Here is a 23994-nt window from a genome sequence, read left to right as displayed (position 1 = left end):
TTTTATTTCAAAATGTAGCCACTTCATTTTGGAAAATCTCTATATCACTGCTTGCACTTTCTCAATTCCATCTAAGGTGCCTAGGAGTTACGTATTTAAAGGAAAAACATTAAGTATCCAAAAGAAAAAAAACCAAACGGTTATGCACAGATAAAAATCAGGAATGTGCATATAGCATGTGGGAGCCTTATTGTGGATGTCATGGGCCAGACCCTCTGCTTGTGGAAACTGGCCCAACTTCACTTGACATCAGAAGAGCTACGCTAGCTTGTGTCAGATCTTGACCTGCCTATGTGTGCATAAACTAACGGCATTCGTATGTTGAATATTCTGAGCTATACAAGTAGGGCAAGCTACACTACACAAAATCTTCAGAAAATTTTGTGTGTTCTGCGGAAACTGTGTGTGTCAAAGTTGTTCGTGCAGGCTGACAAGGTAGCCAAGGTTCCCCTTCTTTCTTCAGTCCTTTCCTCAGGGTGACTGAATTTTACCTTCCTTCTTCATACCCAAAATAAAAGAAGACGAGGGATTCATCTTCTGTGTCTCAGCTTTTTTGAACACCTCTTTGTGTTTGCCCTAGTCCCCACCTCTCGGTTTTGCTGCACTCTATCAATTACACGCTGTGCCTGCTCACACAGTGTATTGCTACTTTTTGCTTAGGAATGGGATGTACACAGGATCCATGACTCTCCCCTCTCTCTCTTCTTCTCTCCTACCTATGGCTTATTCTCTTGCTGTTCATAGAGGACTGGGCTGTTTGGAGGGCTGTCTGCAAGGATCCAGAGCAAGGAGGACAGCTGAAGCCCTATAACCCTCTCTGTTTTTAAGCTGATTTACACCTAGGAGATTAATTCCATGTGAGAATCTGAGATCTCACTCAGTTCTTGAGGTCAGAAGCGTTTGATGAGTCAGACTCATGAGAAAAGTCAGGATCTGTTTCTTCTTTCAGCATCTGTTGACATTCATCCTGTTTGTTGGGACTGCTGTCCCTTCTCACAGCATGCATGGCGCGTATGCTCACCACAAGAAATATCTGTGTAGGCAACATATCTTAAAAACACCGTTACTGGGAGATAAGCTGGTTTGGGGTTAGTTGTTTTAAAAATTTACAAGGTGAATGCATCCTTGGGAGATATGTAACTTTTCTTTCACTGATGTTTTGCAGTTTGGGGGACATTTAATTCAGAGTAATAATACTAATCCCAATTCCTGTTTCCATACTAATCCCATTCCTGTCCCAGATTTTCCTCTGTGTGTATTAGTATAATAATTTTTTTAGCTTTTTTTAAAACAACTCAAATGTGTGTCATTTTTATTTTTTCCCAGTACATTTCCGAAGCTTAGCAAAGCTATTCTTGTTGCTGCTGTTTACCACATCCCAGTGGTATTTCGGGTGACTGCTGGTTGACTTTACATACATGGACGTGGTGTGTGAAGGCATAGGCAGAATCCCACTTAAGCACATTCCATTTCAAAATCAGCAGTCATTTCATTCATGCATCAAGAAGCGGGAAATCTTCCAGATCAAACATGGAAGGAAAAGATAAACGATATAATGAGCCATTGGAGATAATCTAATCTTCATGGTCTAGTTAAACACGCAGCACCATGATCACTAAAAACAAACTACCTATCTAAAAGGATAAATGTCTCTGTGCCGAATTCAACCCAAAAAATCCATCGCATCCTTCATCAACCGCCGGTCTTGTACCAGCCTGACAGAAATTTAATTCAAGCTGGCTCCTGAAAATAATTATTGTATTTTAAGAGTAGTAATCATTGGTCGGGACATGATTGAATGTGTCCATGCCTATTGACTTTTTCTATGATTTATAGCTTTGTTTAGTCGATATTCCCATCGAAATTGTATAATTAATTATAAGTGGGGCTGTCAGGTCTGCAGGATGGAGTGCCCTGATGAGTATTTGGGAAGATTAAATTTTCCTTAGCTGTACCAATGCAAGGCTTGGGAATTTTCACAGCACTATGGCTGTTGGATAAAGATGTTTTCTGTGTGTTTAGCAACTGCTTTAGCTCAAAATCCATTGATTTTTCTGAGGGTATTTTTTTTTATCAGTGTGGTGTCTCTTCAGTAACATTGGAATGTGTACAGATGTGACAAGACCTGACAAATATTTATTATCAACAGGCTACTTTATCATTATCCATACACAGTTATTCCTTCTTTTTTACATTGCAATCAACAAAAAGAATCTTAGGATATATTCATAAAAATGAGTATTTTTTATGAAAAATCTGATATAGATACAAATTATCTGTTCAACAGAAATTCAGTTTGAAATGCATACAGCAATCTGTCAGGTCTAATTTTTCCAAACTAATCTGTATCTTATCCAGACTTATCTGCAGCTTATTCCAACGTTAACTTAGCAATTACTTATATTTATTACCTTGAACTGCAATGACCATTCTGTATCATTTTATTTCAGAAAGGAACACCCAGATTTATCCAGCTGTGTAGTGATAGCAAAAAAAGAAAACCTATTTGAAAATAGCTGTAGCAATAATGTGAAATTGTCTTAGCATTTAATTCATATGTTCTGAATTGCACATCAAAGTTATAGTACATCAGATGGACCAGGGTGTAACTCCCGACACTACAACAGAACTACCGTGTCGAGGTGCTATGGGGAAGGGTGTTACGGAGCGGCAATGAGGAAGGTGGGACAAGAGGAGGTACAACATGTACAGTTTCACCTTAGTGTCAGACAGATTCCAGTTTAAGTTGTTGCTTTTGAATTAGAAAAAGCTTAACACCTCTGACCTTGACGGTAGGATATAGCCAAGCTGTGCCGTACACACTGTTGTGTCCTCCTGCTCCAGAGACCTGCCCATGAACAGTGGTTAAAGAACACATGAGGCTTCTTTGATCTGAACTGGTTGCTTACACCCTTCAGGAGGCAGCAGCCTCAAGCTGGGAACAGCAACCATATCCCAGCCACTCCTCTTTTGTGCTCCTGCTCCTCACCCACCCAGAGAGCATGACGAGTCCCCACACAAGGGGGGACTTGGGGAATGCCCAGGCCTTCTCCGTAGGCTTCCCGAGTGGGTCTGCAGTGCTGTCCACTCTTCTGACCTTACGCTAACTCGCCAGTACATTACTCACACAAAATTTGGTCGTAGCTTTGGATTTGCCAGCTCTCAAGTGATAAAAATTAGCATGCCGATGCTTTCAGGAGAGTAGCAGTGCGCAGGGAGTTCTTGAATAAATCTACACTTTTACTGTTTTTGTTTCAAATTCCTTAATCATTTGTGATAAATCAGGCTATAAGTGTTTTTTTCAAAGTATCTTGTGTTTAGGAGTTCCCTATTAATTTCAAAACAATCAAAAGAAAAGCAAGCCAGGGATAATTATTTAATGAAAAAATTATAATCATGTTATTGATTTGTACAAAAGAACCGCAAGCTAAATGCTGTTTCTTCAGTAGTCAGTTAAATAAATATATAGTAAGAATGTAGGAACTCTTAATGACTACAGAGGAATGATTTAGTTATTAGAAATAATTTTATAATCTTTAACCACAGTTGGAAATGAGAAATGGTGCATACATTCCTGTCTTTCATATGAACCATATTAAAGAATCAATCCAGATAGAAACTAACGTACTGTCCTTAAGATTTTGACCACAACTGTGTACTAAAAGTAATCAGTGAATTAATTGTCTTAAGAGTTGGACCTGGTGTTGTTCCTACTAAAATTATATTCTCTTTTGTCCGTTGATGTTCATGGAAACTGGTGACTAATTCTATAGCTGTGCTTACACTGGTCGTCACTCCTTCCTGCTGTCCTCTGCTGCCCTTGGGCAGCGCCGGCCCCGCTCTCGCAGGGACACGTGCCTTGGCAGTCCGTGATCTCGACTGCTCCCCTGGCCTCTGCTGCTTGGAGGTAGAAGAGGTTAGGCCAAGGGTGCCAGCCGCACAGTAGGTCCTGGATAATCAGATGGTTCAGAGGACACTGTTGTTGTTACCAGCATTAATTCCAAAACAGATTCGAGATAGTTACACAGAAAAGCCCAGTGATCTCCAGCCTAGATATTCATGAAATGGAAGTGGTTCAATTTCTTACTTTAATTGTTATTATAATGGAAAAAAAATAAGCAAAGAGCTTCACGTTGCTATCAGTGGTCCTTCAGCAGTCCTCTTGCTGCAGAGAACAAACAGTGAACATTTACAGAGAGCACATTCTTACTCAATTTCTATGTTTCAAACAGTGAAATTAGCCTTCGAGGGTAGATTCCCTTTATTCTGTGTGTCTGTTTAGCTTGAACTGATACGGTGTGAGAAGAAAATTACAATGTGCTGTAAAAATGGACTGAGTTATAAAGGTCTTGTTCTCCCTATGCCAAGTAATGATTTAAAGTGATCTGTTATCATGCTAGTTAACTTAGAGTTGTTACTACAAACAGTTCAGGCAAACATACTTTTAAATTATGAGTAATTTATTTGTGGTTTTTCTTAATATTGCCAGGAAATCTTGAAAAGATACGCAAATTGAGAAGAAAGGTTTAGTCCATGAGGGACCTTTATTAAGCTTTTTGTGAGAATATGTGTGCTCATGGAGGTTAAGGATCTGGCATCACTGAAAATGTATTAATCAACAGACAAGATATAGCACAATGCACTCTTCCCAATGGCCTTGGCTCTGACCCTTTTAAAGATAATGGGAATACTGTCCACTAAGAACTAGATTAGGACGATCAAATGCATTTCATCAGGGTTTGACTTGAACCATGATCCCAGAGGTGAAAAGGCAGAGGTTTATCCACTGAGCCAACCAGCCCCTGTCCAGATAAAATCTTGAATATGATGTATAAGGGCAAATTAGGATAGAGGAAGGAAATTGATTGCTTAGGACAATTGTTACCTAGGACTGGTCATAAGGAAATCCTATGCATACTGAAACTGCCTCTTTTATTTAAGGTGGTCATCTAAGATGCCTGATTTTCATAAAGTACTAGTAGGAAAATGGCTTCGAGCACTATTCCTTTACTCAAAAACAGTATTCCCATGCTTGGAATTGCATTTGCTTAAGTTAGTGGTTAGTTGATATGCCATTGGACAAACTGCAAAATGAGTAATAACAGAGATAGGAAATATTATCAATAAATTGTTCTCACTAGCAAACATAAATGTAAAGCCAGATTGCAAGCAGAAGTCAATCCAGATGTGCTGGCTTAGCTATTTACCGCCAGCTTCATGTTCCAGATAAATGAATTATTCTGGTGTAGAATTTGCCCATATCACAAAGTTACAAATATTATTTTGTGACATTTTGTCCCCCTGTCCTGTTCTATACAGCTATTGTAAGTCCTAAGGCTAATTCAGATGTACTGTGCTATATTTATTTTTTTAGGCATTGGTCGTTGTTTAAGGATCGCCTAAAGAAGAGGTCCAACATCTGTATTTGTACTCTATAATCCAGCCTGTAGTCAGTATGATCTGCTAACATGCTTTGGCCTAGGGGCACCTTTTCTAACCTTTGTGACATGCAAGAGGATATCTAGAGAGGCAATATGTGCACCTGTATTCCAGTCCTCGAGTTTATGGATCTCATCATCACCCCTTACAGTTAATATTTGTGCATATGCAAAAGGACCCTACCTAGGCTTCCACATCTTGCCTGGAGTCTGCAGCAATCCAAATAAAGATAGAAAGATGCTTAATTTTTTTTCCCAACTCTCTACAGTAGCCCGATCCTTTTGCATTCTCCAGGTGCCCCTCATAACCTCACAGATGGATGCCTGCATGCACATAGGTGTGCACACATGCATATAGACTAGCAAGTAGTAAGTTTAACATGAAACGTAATACTTAAGGAGAGTTTCGTACAAAAAGTACAGCTAGAAATGAGAGTGGGGTACTTGGTTGCAAGGGTGCAGAGACATGGGCTCTGGTCCCTGGTCTTAGGACTGTTTGAGTATTTAACATTACATAGGTGTTGAAAGAAAAACAGTATAGGAAGAAGAGGCTGGAATCCGGATCTCCTCTGATCCCAAGAGTGGCCTTCGGCATCTCTCACTGCCCTGCTGCTTGCGGGCATCTGCATGCCCAAGACTGGGCTTGGCAGGAGGTGTTCCCTCCCTGCCTTCGCTTCCCTTCCCGGGCTCCTCCGCCTGCAGGCGCCTGGCAGCTCCAGAGAGGTAGGGGTATGAATTTGAATCCCCTCTGGGGCAGAAACACCTCAAATTTTAGGTGTCTGGAAGTTTTAGATGACCTTTCAAGATGCTTGATTGTACATGGGGAAGACAACGTGGATGCCCGGAGCTCCCCAAACACCCCCTTGGAGTGGGACGCCAGGTGTTCAGGTGCCTCTGGGGTCCTGCCCATTCCCCAGAAATCTCATGTCAGCCAAGCCTGCCTCATAGGCCTTGTTCAGGAGAAGTTTCAACCCACAGTGGGAGTTTAGCCCAAGTAAGAAACATGGATCATAGTCTTTCTGCAAGAAAGTTCCATTTTTTTGTCACTCTAGAACTAATACTAAAACTGTATTCAACATATTTCTATGCTTTTTTTCAAATTGCAGCTCACAAACTGACAATTTGACAAGACAATGCGTGCTGGTTTTAACTCCCTAATGGTACAAATTCAAGTTACGTTTTCACAGTAACAGACATGTAAAGTTTCATGAAGTAAACCACTGAATCTGTCACATTTGCAAGCAGGATATTCCTAATTAAAATCTTTTTGTTTTAAAATTAGCATACACTCAGTCATTCTTGCCATTTTGAATGAGCTATATTACAAGCTGTTGTGCACAGTTTATGAGTTAATTACAATAATGTTAAAGTGTCTATTCCTGTAAAGTTTTGAAAAAGGCAGTTTGCACGAATGCAGTTTTGCAGAGTCAGTATTTTTAAATCAAGGTAAGCACAGGCATCCCAGGAGAGTGAGTGACAAAATCTACTTTATACCATTAGAAAACAGGAAGCAGACATTCAGACTTTGACCAGCTGGTAGAGTCACTGAGAACTGGCACTCGCCAGGAGGTCCTCATTGCTTTCACATCGTATTGATATACTGGAGAGCAAATAACATTCGTTGGAGAAATCAGGCTGGAGCATAGGATGATGGGAGCTGTAGTCTTTGTGTTTGAAAGCTGTGAGCGGTTGTGCTGCAGTTCAGATGCTTTGGGCTCTTCATCGGGTGGTGTAAAGCAGGAGGGATGGGACCCAATTTGCTTCTGCAGAGCAGCATTTGGGGAAGGAGCCCTTGGGATGTGACAGGGCACTTTCGTTGTCAGCAGAATGTTAATGCAGGTAACTGCTGCTGCATGAGTGAGACTCTATACTTAACCTGATTCAGTGCTTTTAACTTCTTAACTAACTAGTTTATTCTTTACATATTCTTAAGTTTAGTCTCCTTATTGAGAACTAATCACCTGAGTAGTACAACGGAATTCTGGGTTGGGTTGGTTTGTTTTTTTTTTTTTCAAGTAACAGAAATACGCCAAGATAAGATCTGGATTCTCTGCTGCATGTTGCAGATCAGAGGGGTGACTGAACCCTGGGGTTTAACTTCCAGCTTATCCATCCTAGTAATTTCAGCCTGAAGTCCATGGACATGGATTGAAAGGATCCACACAGGGCAATTAGGAAAACCAAGATGATATGCAAAATCCGAGCCTGTGAAATGTCTAAAAGGGCTACAGCCTCCACTGGAAAAATGTAAGGGCTACATAATTGGAAAAGTTTGAAAGCACTGTTTTATCCAAATCAGCGTTCAGGTGTGCGTGTCTTACAGGACCAACAGACATCATAAGGCACTAAGTGCCTTTCAGAATGAGAAATACTGCAGCACGTGAACTCTGAGAAGTGTTTGTATGAGACCTTGATGCTAGCTGAAAGCCCTGAGTCTCGAGCACATTCCTCTGCAGCGTGCTGAGCGTTCACCCTGCCCTATCCATCAGCTGAGCACGTCACCGCTTTGGAAAGTCAGTACGGCTTTACTGTGTCTGGTATCATGGTGCTACTCCTCCACCGGTAAAGGACCTGTGCCTTGTGGTCCTCGGGGCTCAGTCTGTGCAGCTGCAGCCATCTCCACCCCTGCCTGGGCCCTGCAGCGCAAACCAGGCTCGGGGGGTATGAGGAGGATGAAAAATGTGGGAATGTGAGACATCAGGCAAGGAGACAGAAAAGGGAGCTCTAATGAGACAGAGCCAATAGTAGTCTCCAGTAATTACTCTAGTGATCAATAGACATCAAGGGAAAGAAAGTGTGGTTCTTTCTAGACGTTTTAAGCAATCTAAATATTTCCATACTAGAAATACTATTTTTAAATGCATTTTCCAGAGCAGTTCTCTGAAAAAGTTGAAATACTTAGTAGAAAATGTTCGTGTCCTTTAAACTATTGGAATGTCCCCTGAGAGAGAGAGAGGCATATTGTCAAAACAAGAACAAAACAGCATTTTCCTGGGGGAGCTTCCGCTGAAATCAAAGATTTTCTGAATTAGTACAGGCACAGGGAGCCTTCGGTGCCAACAGTCCTATACTGCCTGTGCCTAACTCTTCTAATGCTAAGAAAAGTATATTTGGTGCAGTTTCTCTGGGTGCCGTATACCCACATTTATGTAGGAGTTTATGATTTGACAACAGTGCCTTTCAGGATGCGTAGACAAATTCTCAGAAATATGCAGAAATATAATAATATTCAAAAGCAGTGTAAGTGGTACATTTATATTCAGTAATTTTGGCTTTTTTCTGTGAAACACAATTTTAAAGAATGGCTTCATGAGAGAAAGGAAATTAAGATTCAAAATATATAGTAATGGATCATTTTACAAAGTCTTAATAAGAGAAAACAATAGCTTTAAAATAAGGCTAGAGCAGAGTTGTGTATGACATTTTCATGGGTAAGTGGGAGGGATCAGCATTTCCACAGACCTTTGTTTGAAGTCGGTAGACTGCTGAATCAGTTTCTAAATATTTTTCTTTGACTGGGAAGCCTCATAAAATTACTGTATTTCCAAAGTCTCTTGAAAAAAATCGTGTGCTACACAAGACTGGCAAAGGAGGTTATGGTGACCAGTGTCCACATATTTTAATCCTCTAAGGTCATTTCTGTATGCTTATCTCCTCTTTTTGGTCTGAAACTTCATTTCCCTTTCACAGCTGTGAATTCTCTGGTGGGCCCTGCAGATGGATTTGATAAATGCTGCTAATATCACCTTCTGATCTACCAATGCTCTGACTTTGGTCTGTAGGTCTTGATGAGTAATTGCCGTTGTTCTACTCCAATGACTGAATTAAGTTGCCCTGTTTTAAAGGGTTCATACATGTGTGATTTTAGCCAAGGTGGCCCATTGCAGCATACCAATGGACACTGACCTTTTAAGACTGCCTTATCGCTTTAAACTGAAGCAAGCAAAATTACCCTGATTTCTACAACTGGCTAAACTCTGCTATAATCCTTTGATTACTGTCAAGCTACAAATATCAAAATTTAGTATTACAGATAATTGTTATCTTTGGCCAAAGCACACACTGCTTAACCACATATGGCCCCATGAGCTATAGGGACAGTGAACTGCAGCCCATACTCCAGCCCTAGGACGAGGGAGCTCACTGGAGTCCCCATCGGAAGGACTGCACTGTACTGAGACCATCCGTCCAGCCCTACGCAATTTTTTCTTACTGAGTGGCGTACGGGTTCTGCAGACAGTGCCTGTGCAGGACTGCACACCCTGGTGTCGTGCATTGCCTTCTCCTTCACCCTTGTATGTAAAGGTTCTTGTACATCAGAGCGCTGACAAAAAAAAGGGGAGGAAAAAAGGAAAATCTTCAGCAGCTTTTACAGGCGACACAGTTGCATGGAAAAACAACAGTTTCCGTAATTCCCTTAGGAGGTGATGGGCACTGCAGCTGATACAGGCAACAGCCCTAAATGCTTTTAATTCTACTCAAATTAAAAAGGGAATATATTTTACTGCAAATGCAGTCATTCTTTAATTCTGTGCAGAGAACTTCATTGATATCAAGCCAATTCCTGTTCAGGTCAATAGGAGCTTGAGTATACAAATTAATAGAAGCGTTTGGCTCCTGAAGTTTGCTAAATGGAAATACATAACTTCAGACTGCAGAATCCTATCAATAAATGTAACCTGTTTTTAAAAATCATATTCTGCCCTGTGAGTTTTTTCTCACAGTCAGAGGCCAGCAAATGCATGCTGCGTGCCTTCTTACACATACTGCATGGCTGTATTCCCCGAGGCGTATTATTTCTGTGTCTCATGGGGTATTAGCTAACTATAGATATATTAGTCATATGTATGGATGGTATTTTCATTTGGAAGATGTTAATCAAACGTTCATGTTGGGCTGGTCACTGGACAATGTAGAGCAAATATCTTGACATAGTATCAGCAACTCAGTGGTTACAGCAGATAAAACATAGGCCCTGCATCATCGTTGCTATCATTTAGGTATAGATACATCGGTGAAATTGAGTTGGGGAAAAAAACAGTCTTCTGAACTGCCTATGACATATAGTTCTGGAATTAACTTCCAGCCACAGCATTTTAAAATCTCTGTGTAATTGCTCAAATTACCCCAGCACATCATGTAACACCTTAAAGATTTGGTTCTTAAGGATGATCTTAAAATGAGTAAATTAACTAGAACGATATATTGATTTTTAGGCTTTTAACTTAATTTCTTTGTAATTTTTAAGGCATTTAGAGTGACAGACATACTCATGTTTACTGTTACAGCAATGACATTATTCACAGTCCTGTTTAGTGTACAATATGGAAGTAAGTGAGCAGTTTGTGCTGAAAATTGCCGTGAACAGAGTCTGTTCCGTGTGGGTTTTTCTAAATACAATGTTACATGCTTTAAAAATAAAGACATTACCCTGTGAGATTCTGACTGCTCCTCAGTATCATCTGGCCTATATTAATTTACATTCATTTTCTGTAGTGCCAAGGAGCTCCAGACACCCGTGTACCTGTCATAAAGTAAATACAATTAAACGATGGCCATGTGAGGTCCCATTCCTTCTCTTATTAAGTTGCATTGAGGGAAAGTGACATTTATAACTGTTTGTTGCAAGACCTAGTGAACGCCTTGTTTTTTCACCAATAATCTTGCATTTTGAGATTACAGGCTTAAATGAGAACCCAAGTGCTTTTAATACCAAAAAAAGTAATAGTTAAAGCTCTTCTACTGAAAAATTAACTGGAGTTTTCTCAAAATGCACAGTTCAAGTTTTTATCATTTCTCCCCCTCATCTCCCCCACTGTCTGCAGTGCTACGAGGTAAATAAAGAAAAGGTGTTAGGTGGTTTCGCACTATGCAGTCCTGAACACACAAATAATTTGTCATTGCCCTTTGTAAGAATGAGCAGATGTCTGTTTGCATAGTTGTGGACACATTTGAACAGAAGGTTACAGATACTGTAACATAGTCACTTAACATCTAGGAAAAAATAAATAATTTGTTAAAATTAAGTAATTACTTAAAATTTAGCACAAAATAAAAGTTTGTGCAAATAATCCAGTGAAAATATTTAACTGTTTTACATGTGAGGATGAACTGTCTACTTAGCATTCCCTAAATATTTCTTCTAGGTACCTAGTTGGCCTTTGCCATCCAGCTGGGTCATCGTGAGTTTTTGGGTTTGTCATTTCAGGTTAAAGATGACCCTCTACCTGGGGAAACTTGGGGAACTGATAGAGAGCACAGCACACAATACAGTCTTGTTCCTATTATCTGTCCTCTCTGTCACCAGTGTCAGCAGCTCATCTGCATAGCACAGACACAACTAAATGAGCAACTGCAGCAAATAAACACATCAGAAACTTCTTTGGATAATAATGCACGTCAGAATGCTTAGTCCTCTAAACCCCAGCCTTCAGTTAGTTTGCAAATATCATCATAGCAAGAACAATACGAATGTATAAAATTTTGAAAGTGTGAATTAGTGTGAGAGGACAATGCATCTATTTAACATCACCAGCCCTTGGAATGCCCATGAGTAATTTATACCATTGTGTTCTATGGAGCATTGTTCTTTTATTCAGTCCTTGCAGTTTTCACACTTCAGAAATAGCCCTCTTTCTCCTGATGCTTCCACTTGCCTGCTCTGATCTCTTTACTTGGCAGCAGTAGGAAAAATGTATTTGCACTGTATTAATAGACATATATTTCAAAGAAAAGTTTTAACTGGGGATGGTAGATTTTTTTTTCCTATGTTTTCATAGCCAGTTTGTATGTATGTATTGTGGCTATACATGTATCTATACATACTTAAATATAGGATCACAGCCTGGAAACATGCATGATAACCCATTTTTTTATGAAGTATGTTGAGATTGCTTCAGTAAGAAGAGTGACTGAACCATCCCAGCATTTTTAGGATTGAGCTTATTATCAGATACATACTGTAAGTTTCCACACAGATGTTTATAAATATTTATCCAAACATCTTGGATACTCAGGCTTTTGATCAGATGTTAAAACATGTACAAATTATCTGCAGTTACTTGTACTGCGAAATCTTTTCCAGCGTACCATCACAGAGTTTGGTGTCAGATGCACTAAAATGGGGAAAGCTGCCCATTAATTGGCATCCTCCTTTAAAAGTATGTACATATACCAACACGGCAAGTAGAAACTGAAGAAAGCCGGATGGGCCTTAGAGAGGTAGCTAATCAGCAGTGCAGGTGGTTCAGGTAGCTGCTTTTCACACAGATAATTAATGTGTACAAGTAGCTGCTAATTGCACATTTCAGGAATGATTTATGAGGTGGCAGAGGGGAAAGAGGGGGACAATCTAATTTCTTTGGGAACCTCTGCCATTCATACAATGGTATCAGCACAGCTGTGAGATGGGACATGATTAATGAACAGCGGGCAAACACGCCGCCATGGTACAGGATACTGTTTGGATGACATGCTTGTCAAAATAGAAAGTGGCACTTAGAGCGACGGCCAGTAACAGTGCAGATTATGAGCTTTTTGTCTTTTAACTCGCTAATTCACTCGGACGTCAGGCTTAACACCAGCCGTGGTTCTGAAATAAGGTCGTTCATGTCCATCAGAACAATTACTGGTTTAATGTGGACGATTATCATTGACTTGTTATGAGCAGGTTTGTGTTTATGAACAAAAGACTGCAGATATTTATTTTCTCTGTAGAGGTTCCAGGGGAAAACAAATTTGGCAAGGACTAATATTTATACAGGACATTAAATCTAGACTTATGAACATCTCTGTTAAATATTGTTTCTAGTACTATATCTTGGCTGCTGCCTGCGAACACATTTTACCTATTGTCACGTATCCCTCTTTCTGCTATCTGACATGCACCACCCAAAATAGGTGTACAAAAACACTGCTTGTCTTTGCTTAGGAAGAGTGATGTGCACATCCTTGTGTTTGTTGTACCTTCTTATCTGAGCTAAAGATAATATAAAGTAATATGATACTTTTTGCTGGCATTTTTGTGGGCTGGTTAGCATATCAGTTTGCTGTACTTTTTTAATGCTAGTCTAGTTTATCTTTAAAACGATTGCTAATAAAATTTGAAAAAATTTAGCCATCTCGAAATAGTAAGTGTACATATAGGTCACTGCTGTAAAAAGCCAGTGTTACTGAGTTTCACTGAGATGAAAAGGAACATTTTGCACACTTTTCTCACTGAACTGTTTATGTATCAAAATAGTACCGAGTGTTTTGCACTACGTTTTAAAAACTATTACATGAGGGATATACCTCAAGCTGTGTAATCAAAGTCTCTGTTTATTTCCTTTTATATAATGTAGTATTTTTAGATTGCTTCAGTTCAACATTAAAGAGTGAATACATTTATTTCTATCTTTTATAGCTTTTAGAATTTGACAGAGAGCTGTCAGTCTTTAAAGACAGATTGTATGAACTGGACATCTCATTTCCTCCCAGGTAAGATTCATATATAATCCATTTATTTATTTAACTAGCTAGCTAAAAGATACTTGTTACTAGCACTGTAGGTAAAATGTGAGTGTTCCCATACATACTGTAGAAATGATAATGATCTTCGTTCCTCTCATAAATGTTTAGTCTTCCCACGTCCCCTATACCACTCCATAAACAGTGACAGTGCAGTCCGCATGCCGATAGTGCTGTATAGCTCATCATTTGGATTCAGCTGATCCTGTCTTTTATAGCTGCCCTTAAAATAGACCTGACGTGATTGTGTGCTAGGAGATGTGTAGCTACTTTTAAGCACTGGACCCAGATAACCTGTTAAAGTACTTTATTGCAACCATAAAGGGCAGTCTTTGCCTCAAGCTGTTGAAAACTGACGAGCAATGGCACTCACTAGCAATAGACTCAAAGTGGGGGTGCAGAGCCTAATCCCATCACTCAAGGGGGCATCCAAGAGGAATATCAGGAAGGAGGACAGGAACTTACATTCTGCTTTTTCAGTTTCAGTAAACATGTCATGTAAGTGCTAAGACTATTAGAATAATTTGGCTTTTTTAATACACATGCATGATTTTAATCGGCTGTGTCCCTTAGGTGAATTTTAGCCATGAATAGACAAGTATTACTATCATACAAAACCAGGATTTTTGCAAATGGCAGTCCTGTTCAGGAGAAATCTGTGGAAAATTTGGTATAGTTTTAAACATGTATGGCCCCTTTCCAAGAAGGAAGAAGTCAAATCTCACAGTTGCTTTTAAGGGAAAGAAATACTGCATTCGCAAAGAAAGTTAAAGTTCAAGAAATCATAGATAAAAACATACTTTTTATATACTTTTTTCTTTTTAATAGATAAAATATTCTTAAGTATTGCTATTTTGTCCTTTATGGACAGATAGAAAAGTATGATGTTTTGGCATACACTAAGAAAAAATTTGGAAAGCTTGCCTTTTTGTTATCATAATCTCATTATTTCTCACCAGCCAGCTGCGATACTGATTATATTGATCCCTTGGGACAATGGAAGTATGCATGGAGAGGTTACTGCTGCTCTAAATTGTTCTTATTGATTGAGTATGATAACAGAAGACCATCAGTGTGTACATCTCTGAGTGTATTTCATTAGTTGTCTACCTGGTCAGGGTAAAAGGAGGTGAGGGGAAATAGAGATGAATTTTTTACCAGAAATACGCTTCTACTTGATTTCACCAACATTAGTGCTTTCAGCCAGAGCAAGCTTTGGCAAAAATACGTTGTTGCATTGAATGGTTTGCAGATTCTTCAAACATTTCTGTCAATACGGTTTGGTGTCATTCTGCTCTCAAGCAAACATCAGAAATTCGGTGTGAGTAGTCTTTGTATCTAAGTTGTGCTTTTCATCTGTCTGTGAAACATCTGGCCAAGGTTTAAACCCTTGAAAAATTTCTTCTCACAAATACATCCAGATCTCAGTAGAGATTTCTGTTATTTTAGTGGTTAAGTTTCTTGCAAATTATACCTAGACTGGATACAACCCAGGATTTTCCTCACAGCTACCAAGGGCTGTGCCCTGTGAGGTTGTGGGCAAGTAATAAATGAGACTTCCTCTCCTTTACATCTCATTGGAGCAAGGAGTGGTGGGAAGTCTCCGTGAATGAAATACAGGTGGAACAAAAGGCAGAACTAAAACTCCACGGGAGCCACCTGGTAGCTGTGCAGGGAAGGGCACAGCTAGGACTCAGAAGGGTGAAGCCTCAGGCCATCACTGGGTCTCCAGGCAAGGAGACTGAGACTTGCAGAAGCAGCCAGAAGAGGAAAGCTCTAGCAAGTTAGATGATAAGAGACTAGGACAATGAGGCAGGGCTGCAGAGGAGGGAGGACTGGGCAGGGATGATCTGGGGTACTGGGGGAGAGTGGTGAAAACCATGGGAAGAGCGAGATGGCCACAGGATACTGCCCATGGGACATGACAGCGAGTTGGTCTTGCCCTTCCCAGGTGAAAAGGAGTAGCTGGGAAAAAGATTTTCTGTGTTGCTTCCTAGCACTGATCCACAGAGAGTGATAGACTGCTGATGTCAGATGTCAGATGCTGGAGTACCTAGGAGTCCCTGTCAGGCCGAGGTAATGCCACTTCTGCTTAAGATATGGCCAGAATGGAGCTTGGAAGTGGCATAATGTAAGACTGTATAAAGAGAGAAAGAAGCCTTGGGGCAAAAATGGAAGATGTTTGACAAAAGAATTGGAAGTTAAACTGGGAGTAAATAGGGCTTGTGAGAGCTGTGACTGAGAACTGCTGACGTTGCTTCAAAACCAGCAGTGAGTTGTGGGGGAGTGGATGGGGAGAACCATATGAACAAGAGCAAGAAGAGGTAAATTAAATATTAGTCAACTACATTTGTACTCTCTGCTGCCTCAGAGAGTATCTGAATTCTTTGGCACAGAGCATTAACATCCAAATGATATACTTCAATACCATTAACATTTTAAGCTACTGTATGTACTGTATGAGTCTATTATTGTCTAGAACAAAAATACTAAATAAAGTGCTACACCAGAGATGAACCCCTGGTAAAAAAAATGCAAGATCAGGTGCAAATGTTCCATCCCAGAAATCCCTGTGGATGAAATGCAGATTTTTACTTTGTCTAATTGAGGTAATGAGTGAAATGAAAGAAATACCCTGTAATATGAGCTAAGTATCATTTCTTCTTCCCTCCCCTGCCCACACGCTTGCAGACTTGGCTAGGTAATTACAGGAGCAGCTCTCTGAAGCCATAGCGCTGTCATCAAGGAGGACAGTCACCAACTTCTGATGGCAACTTATCCGTTGCCAGCTCCTTCTTTCTCAATTTTATTACTTGCTTTTGTTTCCTTGCAAAGCCAAAGCCAAATCTAGCTCATACTCTTGTTTTGTACACAACACCAATATTAGAGATTAAATATTTCAGTAAGTACAATTTTGGCTTGCAAAGTTAAAGTTGAGGCAGCTGAGCCCTAGCTGTCGTTGATCTGCATTACAGGATGAGATGGACTCAGGTCCTGCATTCACTCCCCTCGCTAGCCCAGAACAAGGGGCTGTCATACCCTCACTCTCGGTGTGATGCCTGCCATGGGCATTTCGGTATGGCTCCGCAGGAGGTGGCACCCTGGCTCCACAGCTGCTGACAAATCCTGCCTGAGGCAGCGGCCAGCAGTCAGATTACTCTTGCTTCTGACCAAGATCCTGACCACTTCTTGCCATCGAAGATCCCATAACATTTTTGCAAGAGCATAGTCGTCTAGACAGATGTTCTGGCCGAAGTCCCGGTAGTTGGATTCCACCTCCCCAAATGCACTGTTACTTGAGTTCAATTTGGTGGTATTCCTCACTTCCTGCCCCAAACCGCTGCGCAGCATGCTGGTGCTGTGCTAATTGCTGCTGCACTGCAGTGCTAAGGGACGCTGAACTCAGCAGTTATCTGCAGACCGCAGCTCTTTAACTCGCTTGGATGCTTGTAAAAAAAAGATCTGCACTACCAAGGTGGAAGCAGACACTTCTGAGCAGGGACCCTGGCCAAATCTTAGGAAACGGTCATGAAGGGTTGTTTCCAGCTTCACCCATTCACCTCTATTCCCACTCAGTTCCCAACTTCGGGGCTTTGAGAACAGTCTGGGGAGTGGGAAGGGGGTACAGCATAACGTGGCAAACCCTTCCTCGACCTCCAAAGGCCCACAGAGAACCAGCCCTGCGGCTGCTGTTCTCACCTATGTTGAAGGGGAGCAGTGAAGGGGACAAACATGCAGCTTTGCCTGCTACTCGCTCTGTTTCCTTCTTACAACTAAGTAATAGTAATAATAATAAGTAGAAATAAATTTTTAGATACTGAAAGCTGGCACTTCCTTTGTGGCATGGAAGGTATACTAGCCCTGAGTTTATATAACACAAAATTTCTTTGAACTTACACAGAGACTATTGAAAAAATACGAGAATTGAATATGAGAATATTGCTAAAAATACAAGATGTAAAACCAACAAGCTAAACTCATGCATATACAAAGAGCAAATTGGCTTGACGTTAGGGTGCTTCTTTTCACCCATCCCTCCTTGTGTTCTGGGTTATATGGCAAGGGAATCCTGCTTTCCGTTCTGTAGTCCTTGCACAGGTGCCAAGCCTCAGGAAGAAGTCTTGCCTAAGTGAAGTACTGCAGAACTGGATTTATGGTTGTTAGAGTTACTGCAGGTCAGTGTCCTATTTTTGTTCATGAAACTAAGCACATTGATTTTCCTGGAAGAAATAATATGATTTCTTTTTCTTTGTATTGAAATAATGACCACAATGTGCTATTAACTGCAAAACCAGGTATTTTGAATAAGCAAAAAGCAGTGGTTTTAATGTAGGACATTTTCTTTTTAACTTAGAATGTTTTCATTCATGCGAGAAAGAAATGAAATGTATGGCCTAAATGTCTTGGTTTCACTTCCTAGTAGTTTTTCCTCCATTTTTCCCTCATTTTTTCTTTTCTTCCAGAAAAAAAAAAAAAAAAATCTGTAGCTTATCATGACTTAGCTGCTTTTATATACTGTTTGTAAATACAAGCTTAATATATATATTTGTCATATATCCAGTCATCCTAGATTTTATATTTTTATCCAAAGGAGGATATGATCAGTCCTGTATATTTAGAAACTACTTCTTTAAGCTTCTTGGTATTCTTAGCTAGAAAGTATATGGTGCATCCGTTTGTTCTGCAAATGCATCAAACAAAGCCTTCTTCACTGGAGGGAGAGACAGAGAAAGCTCTAGTCACTTTTTGTGTCAGCATTTGAATTTAGAAGGAAGTTGTAAGCAATTGTAATGATAGCCTCAAAGTAGTACTTCAGAATTTGTTTCATACATGATATTTGAATTATGGTCCATTGATTAAGTCTATGAATTACTCTCTACTTCTGTTCTTGATCCATGGTGTTACGGTCTTACGTCATGGGATGCTGGCCAACAATTGAAGACAGAGTATCTTGGTTAAAATGGTACTCAGAACATCTAGTACTACATTTCACATCTCTCAAAAAATGAAAGATCAATTAGGACAGTTTTCTGTTTCTTTCATTTGCTTCATCATTTGTGCGTACAATTAATTGCCTGATTTGGACACAGAGTTCTACAAATCAATAGCACAGTTGCGTTCCTGTCTGTCTTGTAAATTTTTCCCTCAGAAAGCATGCTTGAGATTCAGTGTACTGTTGAGATAAATGGAAAAGGTCACATCCCTTTGAGTTGCAGCAGACTAAGTTACTTATAAATTCATTTTTTATCAGCATAAACTGTTTATTCTCTGGACTTTGTCATGAGATCTTATTGATACACTACCATAGCTGGCCTAGGGTTGAAAGCTTTACTCCTTTGAGTCGGTGGTATTTTTGTGGTTAACTTCAGTGGGGCCAAAATTTCACCCTGAGCAGTTTTCTTGGTTTGTTTTCACACCACTCGTAAAGCAGCATTACACTGTAATCCAGATACCTCAGGTATAAATATGTCTAGGTAGAAACATGCTGCACTGTTATTGACCCATGTTTTACCTTGCTTCCCAGCGTAACGCTGAATGCAGCATGAGATCCTAGTCCTAACCTCCCAGCCAGTGCTGGCTGGGGACCTGACATGTCCAATGTTGGACAACCAACTCCAATTCTTCATAAGAGAGCTTTGGTTCGAATGAAAACAACTGGTTTCGTAGCATAAAAGTAAGCAAAGTCCTAATTAAAGTAATAAGTAAGAAAACAGTCTCTTTTCATGGTGCCAGGCGTTATGGTGAATGCATAAGATAGAACGCCTTTCTTCTAGAGGAAAGCCTTGAGTTAAGCTAGCTCTGAACAGCGCTTTTGTCATGAACCGCAGGCATGAACCCAGTCCTGAATTCTCACACCTTGGTCCCCATTCCTGCTTATTTCAGCAGCACCATCACACGTTCATGCACTGTACGGATCTCCTCTTCAAGACTGCAAAAACTTGCTCGTACACAGAGGGTGACCAGAATTGTTTTTCTCTAATAGTATTTTTCTCAGTTACGACTGTACAGGTATTTCAGAATTTAATTTTAAATTTGAGCCTGTGGTTACAAAAAATGAGGGTAAACATATTGCTGTTCTAGAAAGTATTTGAAAGTTTTGGTGTCCTCAGAGTGCTTACATACTTAAGAGTACGGACTGAGAAAATAAGGAAATCTGATACTTGCATATTCTCAGTTTTCATTTAAAATTATGAAAGACGTTCTTCTGTTGCAATGATCTGAACGGAGAGGACATTTTTGTATGTTCTGTGTTTTAATTATTTTGTATTACTATATCTGTATCTTTTGCAATTAATTTCTCTGTTCTTTCTCCTTAATTTCAAATGAAGCTGTGACAGTCATGTAGGCATATATTTTTATACTGATAAGAATTTTTCTTAAAGGAAATCACTATACTTTGCTCTTTAGATGAACCTTCTTATAAGCACGTCGTTATCCAAAATTTTCATACTCCATTTTAAAAGTTATAATACCTTCTCGTAGAGCACCGTAAGTTCTGCATAACATCACATCACGATACGGTGCTGTTCACTGGTTCCGGTTTGGAGAAACAGCCGGTGTCCGAGCTCGGCAGTTCGGCACAGGCTGCCAGCAGCAGAACAAGCGGCACTCTGGTGCCTTCTGCTTTGCCGCCGAGAACGCAATGTGAGCTGTAAATACACCTCGCTTGTGCTCAGTAAGCTATCCATCAGGCCAGGCACAACAAGCCCTGGCGCTGCTCAGCCCCGTGATGAATTTGGCTTTCCCGTGTTAGTGGTGACCCTGGAGCCGGAGAGACGTGACGCTGCCCTGGGGACATGCTCGCGGTCCCGCCGGTCAAGGGGCCAGGGGGCTTGTTTAGGTGCAGGCGCAGGACACACCTTGGGACACAAATGACAACGGTGGGCTTGGCTCTCAGGGGAAAGGAACTGCTGAATTGCCTTAATATGCTGATTAAAATCTCCCATATTCATAAATGTTAGGGAAACTGACCCTCCATGAGACTTTACAGGAACGATAGGGAAGAGTTACCACTATTGCTGTCTAGGATTTAGGGAAAATAATAAAGAAAAGAGTAGGAAGTGAGAAAAACAAAACAAAAGGCATTTTTTATGTGCTTTCTCATAAAATACACCATTTAGAGTATGAAAAAATGCAAATTGTCTGTTATAAAAAAACCTCAAGATTCTTCTTATCTTTTTATTTAGGGACCTAGAATTCTTAAGTGGTCAGACCTTCTTGTTTGCAGTTTTTCATTACACTGAGATGGCATTTCAATATAAGTAGTAATAGAAATGTTGACTTCTTGAGTAATTTTGTAACTATAAAATGCCATAATGAAATGATGATGTGTTGTAATACTTCTCTGTTTTTTTGTTCTTCTTCACATATTTATAGTTGTCGATTTAAAAGTTCATGTACAGTGTGCTTTTCTATAGTTTGTTACCTTCTCAGTTGACTGTAAACTACATTCAATAATCAGTTGAGCAATAATAAGAGAGCACTTAACTCTTACCACTTGTTAGAGAAAACATCTCAGGAATCATTATTCACAGGTCTTGGCAAAAAATTAGATCTTTGTGTATTTCCAGCTACTGTATCATGCTTTTTAATACCAGCTTTTAAAAACTGAACTTTATATACACCTTTTCTTATTTTCTTCCCAGTCCCTGTGCTGATGGTTCCTAAAAATAAAATTTTGATGTTGTAATAAGTATCAAATAAAAAGTTACTTTTTAATTCTGTGGAGAGTGGAGACCCTGTATTGAGTCATTAATACTTTAAAATATTTCTTTTTAAACTACTGACTTCTTGTTTGTCTCTAAGCAATAGTACAGATAATTCTGAAAGGAAACTGAAATACCAGAGGCCTCTTTCCCGGCATTGCTCTATTTGCCAAGTTTAGACAGCCATGGAGAAAATAAGAACATTGCTGTACAGCTGTCTTGTCACCGTTTGGTGTTTAAAAAAGAACTGAAACGAAGCTGATGCCCTCCATAACAAGTTAATGCAAATACTCCGTGCTTTTTGATCCTTTGAGGGAGGACCCACCTTTGTTTAAACGCTCTGTGGGAAGGTGTGTTAAGTTGGCTATCCATTGTGAAAGACGGCATAAAAACACAGTGTAGCAAAATTAATATAACCTTGTAGTCCTGGCTTAAATCACTAAAAGCCAGGACAGTCAATTCTATATTTAGAAAAGCTATTTTTCAAGGCTTTGTAAGTTTATAATGACCATTAAAATTTATTGCGGGTTGAAACTTGACGTGAGAAGTTTCAAAACAAGAAGTAAAATGCTTACTTCCCTTTGGTTCACAGCAAGATCTCAGAAGAAAAGCACCCTGTTGCATGAGTATTTTCCTACCCATATAGCATACCTCCTTTGGGTTATTCATTTTGAATATAGCAGGCACAAGGTCAAAAAGACAAAGTACAAAAGTAGAGGATGCTGTCACCCCGTGGCCAGCCATCCGCCTGTAAGTGGAGGAGCAGAGATGAGTTCTGCTCTCAGGGTTGCTTCTGCATTTCACAGGAAACAATCACTGGACAAAATATGAAAAACAGTTCTAGGAGTGGAGACCAGAGCCTTGGCATGGTTGATAAGATGGCAGGCAAATGAGGATTTTTAGAATTACCACTTTGGCCTTGATTGGGTATAAATTAAATTGAAGTTCTTTGGTTTTATCTAGCCAGTAATCCACCATTTGACTTACTTTTTGCCCTTTCAAAACAGTGGTTCACTTTAAGTTTTCAAACTACTAAGCAATACACAAATGGCATTTGTTGGATTTTACATAAGTATGTTAATATTTTTAATCATACATTAATTTTGGTACGTATAGATCATAATTATATATATAATAATAGTTCTGTGAGAATTCATAGTTATAGTGTATTATAGTTATAAATCGAATTGTAGCTATAAATTGAATGGTATTAAGGCAACACAGTAAATTCATGTTAATGTATATGCAAGTGGGTTTCTGCAAGGTCTTGGTAGACTCTGTGTTACTAAATGTTAGCTTCAGGACTCTTTCCAGTCAACTTTGTATGGGGAGAAGATTCCAAAGCCACTTCTGAACTCTCCTACCAGCCACATCTAAAAATAGCATTTCTGCAGGCATACTTCTGGAACTCAAAACAAAACAAACCTATTGTTCTTCTCCAGTGCAAAACTGTAATTTAGTTTAAGACCATATGTCTGCTTGATCTTATGTGAATTTTTCATCCTGCCCTGCGTGACCATCCTGCTGCGGCACGGAGGGAGTGGTGGTCAGGCAGTCGCCCCTCAAAAACATTCAGAACAAAGCCTTGACTGAACATAGCACTTACAGCATCTGCTTAATTTGCAAGGCTGTCAATTATCTCCTCTGTTCAGCAGGGCACTTAATATGTAGGCATTTCTCTAAATTCCTCTTCAATTCTGAGGTCCTTTTAATTCTTTAAGTATGTGCTTAAATTGCATCAGTTTACCGTCCTGTATAACCTGTGCATCACAGAGAAGCATGCTAGCGATGCAGTGAATGAACTTCCAAAGAAAAAACTCTCAGCCTGCTAGCTCGTGACCTGTATGTGCTGAAGCCGTTTTACCCCCGGTCAGCAGCCTCTGCCCACCAGAGTTCCCCAGCACATTCTTGGCCTTCACAGTCGGGATCACCAGAAACCTGCCAAGGGAGAGGTGTCTGCAGAAAATGCAGCCATCTCTGCCAGCTGGCAGGGAAAAGAGAGTTGGGGTCAGTTGTTCCTCTCCCCAGGCAAGAGGCTAACCTCTTCAAAGCCCACCCCTTTCCTCATGGGTCTTCCCTTGGGCTGAGAATGGGAGAAGTAACAAACCACACTGCCTCCAGCAACAGCAAATCCTTCCTCAATCCTTCTGAAATTTGCTAAAAATGAAGGCAGGCTGGAAGAGGAATCACAGCTTAATATGAAATCACAGGCTGCATTACAAGTCTGCTCTTTACACAGATAAAAAGACCTGTTCTAATGGAGTATTTTTCAGAGATTATTCACCCATTCCTATACTATATTTTGAGGCCTTTTACTTTATATAGTGAATATTCATGTTTTC

At 40.0% G+C, this 23994-nt stretch overlaps 1 protein-coding gene across 3 annotated transcripts in view; it reads left to right on the top strand.

The window, feature by feature from the left end:
* INPP5A (inositol polyphosphate-5-phosphatase A) overlaps positions 1 to 23994 on the top strand; it is a 262748-nt gene that overhangs the window by 223372 nt on the left and 15382 nt on the right. For all 3 annotated transcript variants that reach the window (XM_030030829.1, XM_030030830.2, XM_041127108.1), the window contains exon 12: positions 13843 to 13916. In XM_030030829.1, coding sequence (XP_029886689.1) covers positions 13843 to 13916 — 74 coding nt within the window. The remainder of the gene's footprint in view (positions 1 to 13842; positions 13917 to 23994) is intronic.

Source organism: Aquila chrysaetos, chromosome 11 (genome assembly GCF_900496995.4).
Source record: "Aquila chrysaetos chrysaetos chromosome 11, bAquChr1.4, whole genome shotgun sequence".
Taxonomy (NCBI): Eukaryota; Metazoa; Chordata; class Aves; order Accipitriformes; family Accipitridae; genus Aquila; species Aquila chrysaetos.
Note: the sequence above shows the minus strand (reverse complement) of the source record. Positions and strands in the feature narration are given on the sequence as shown.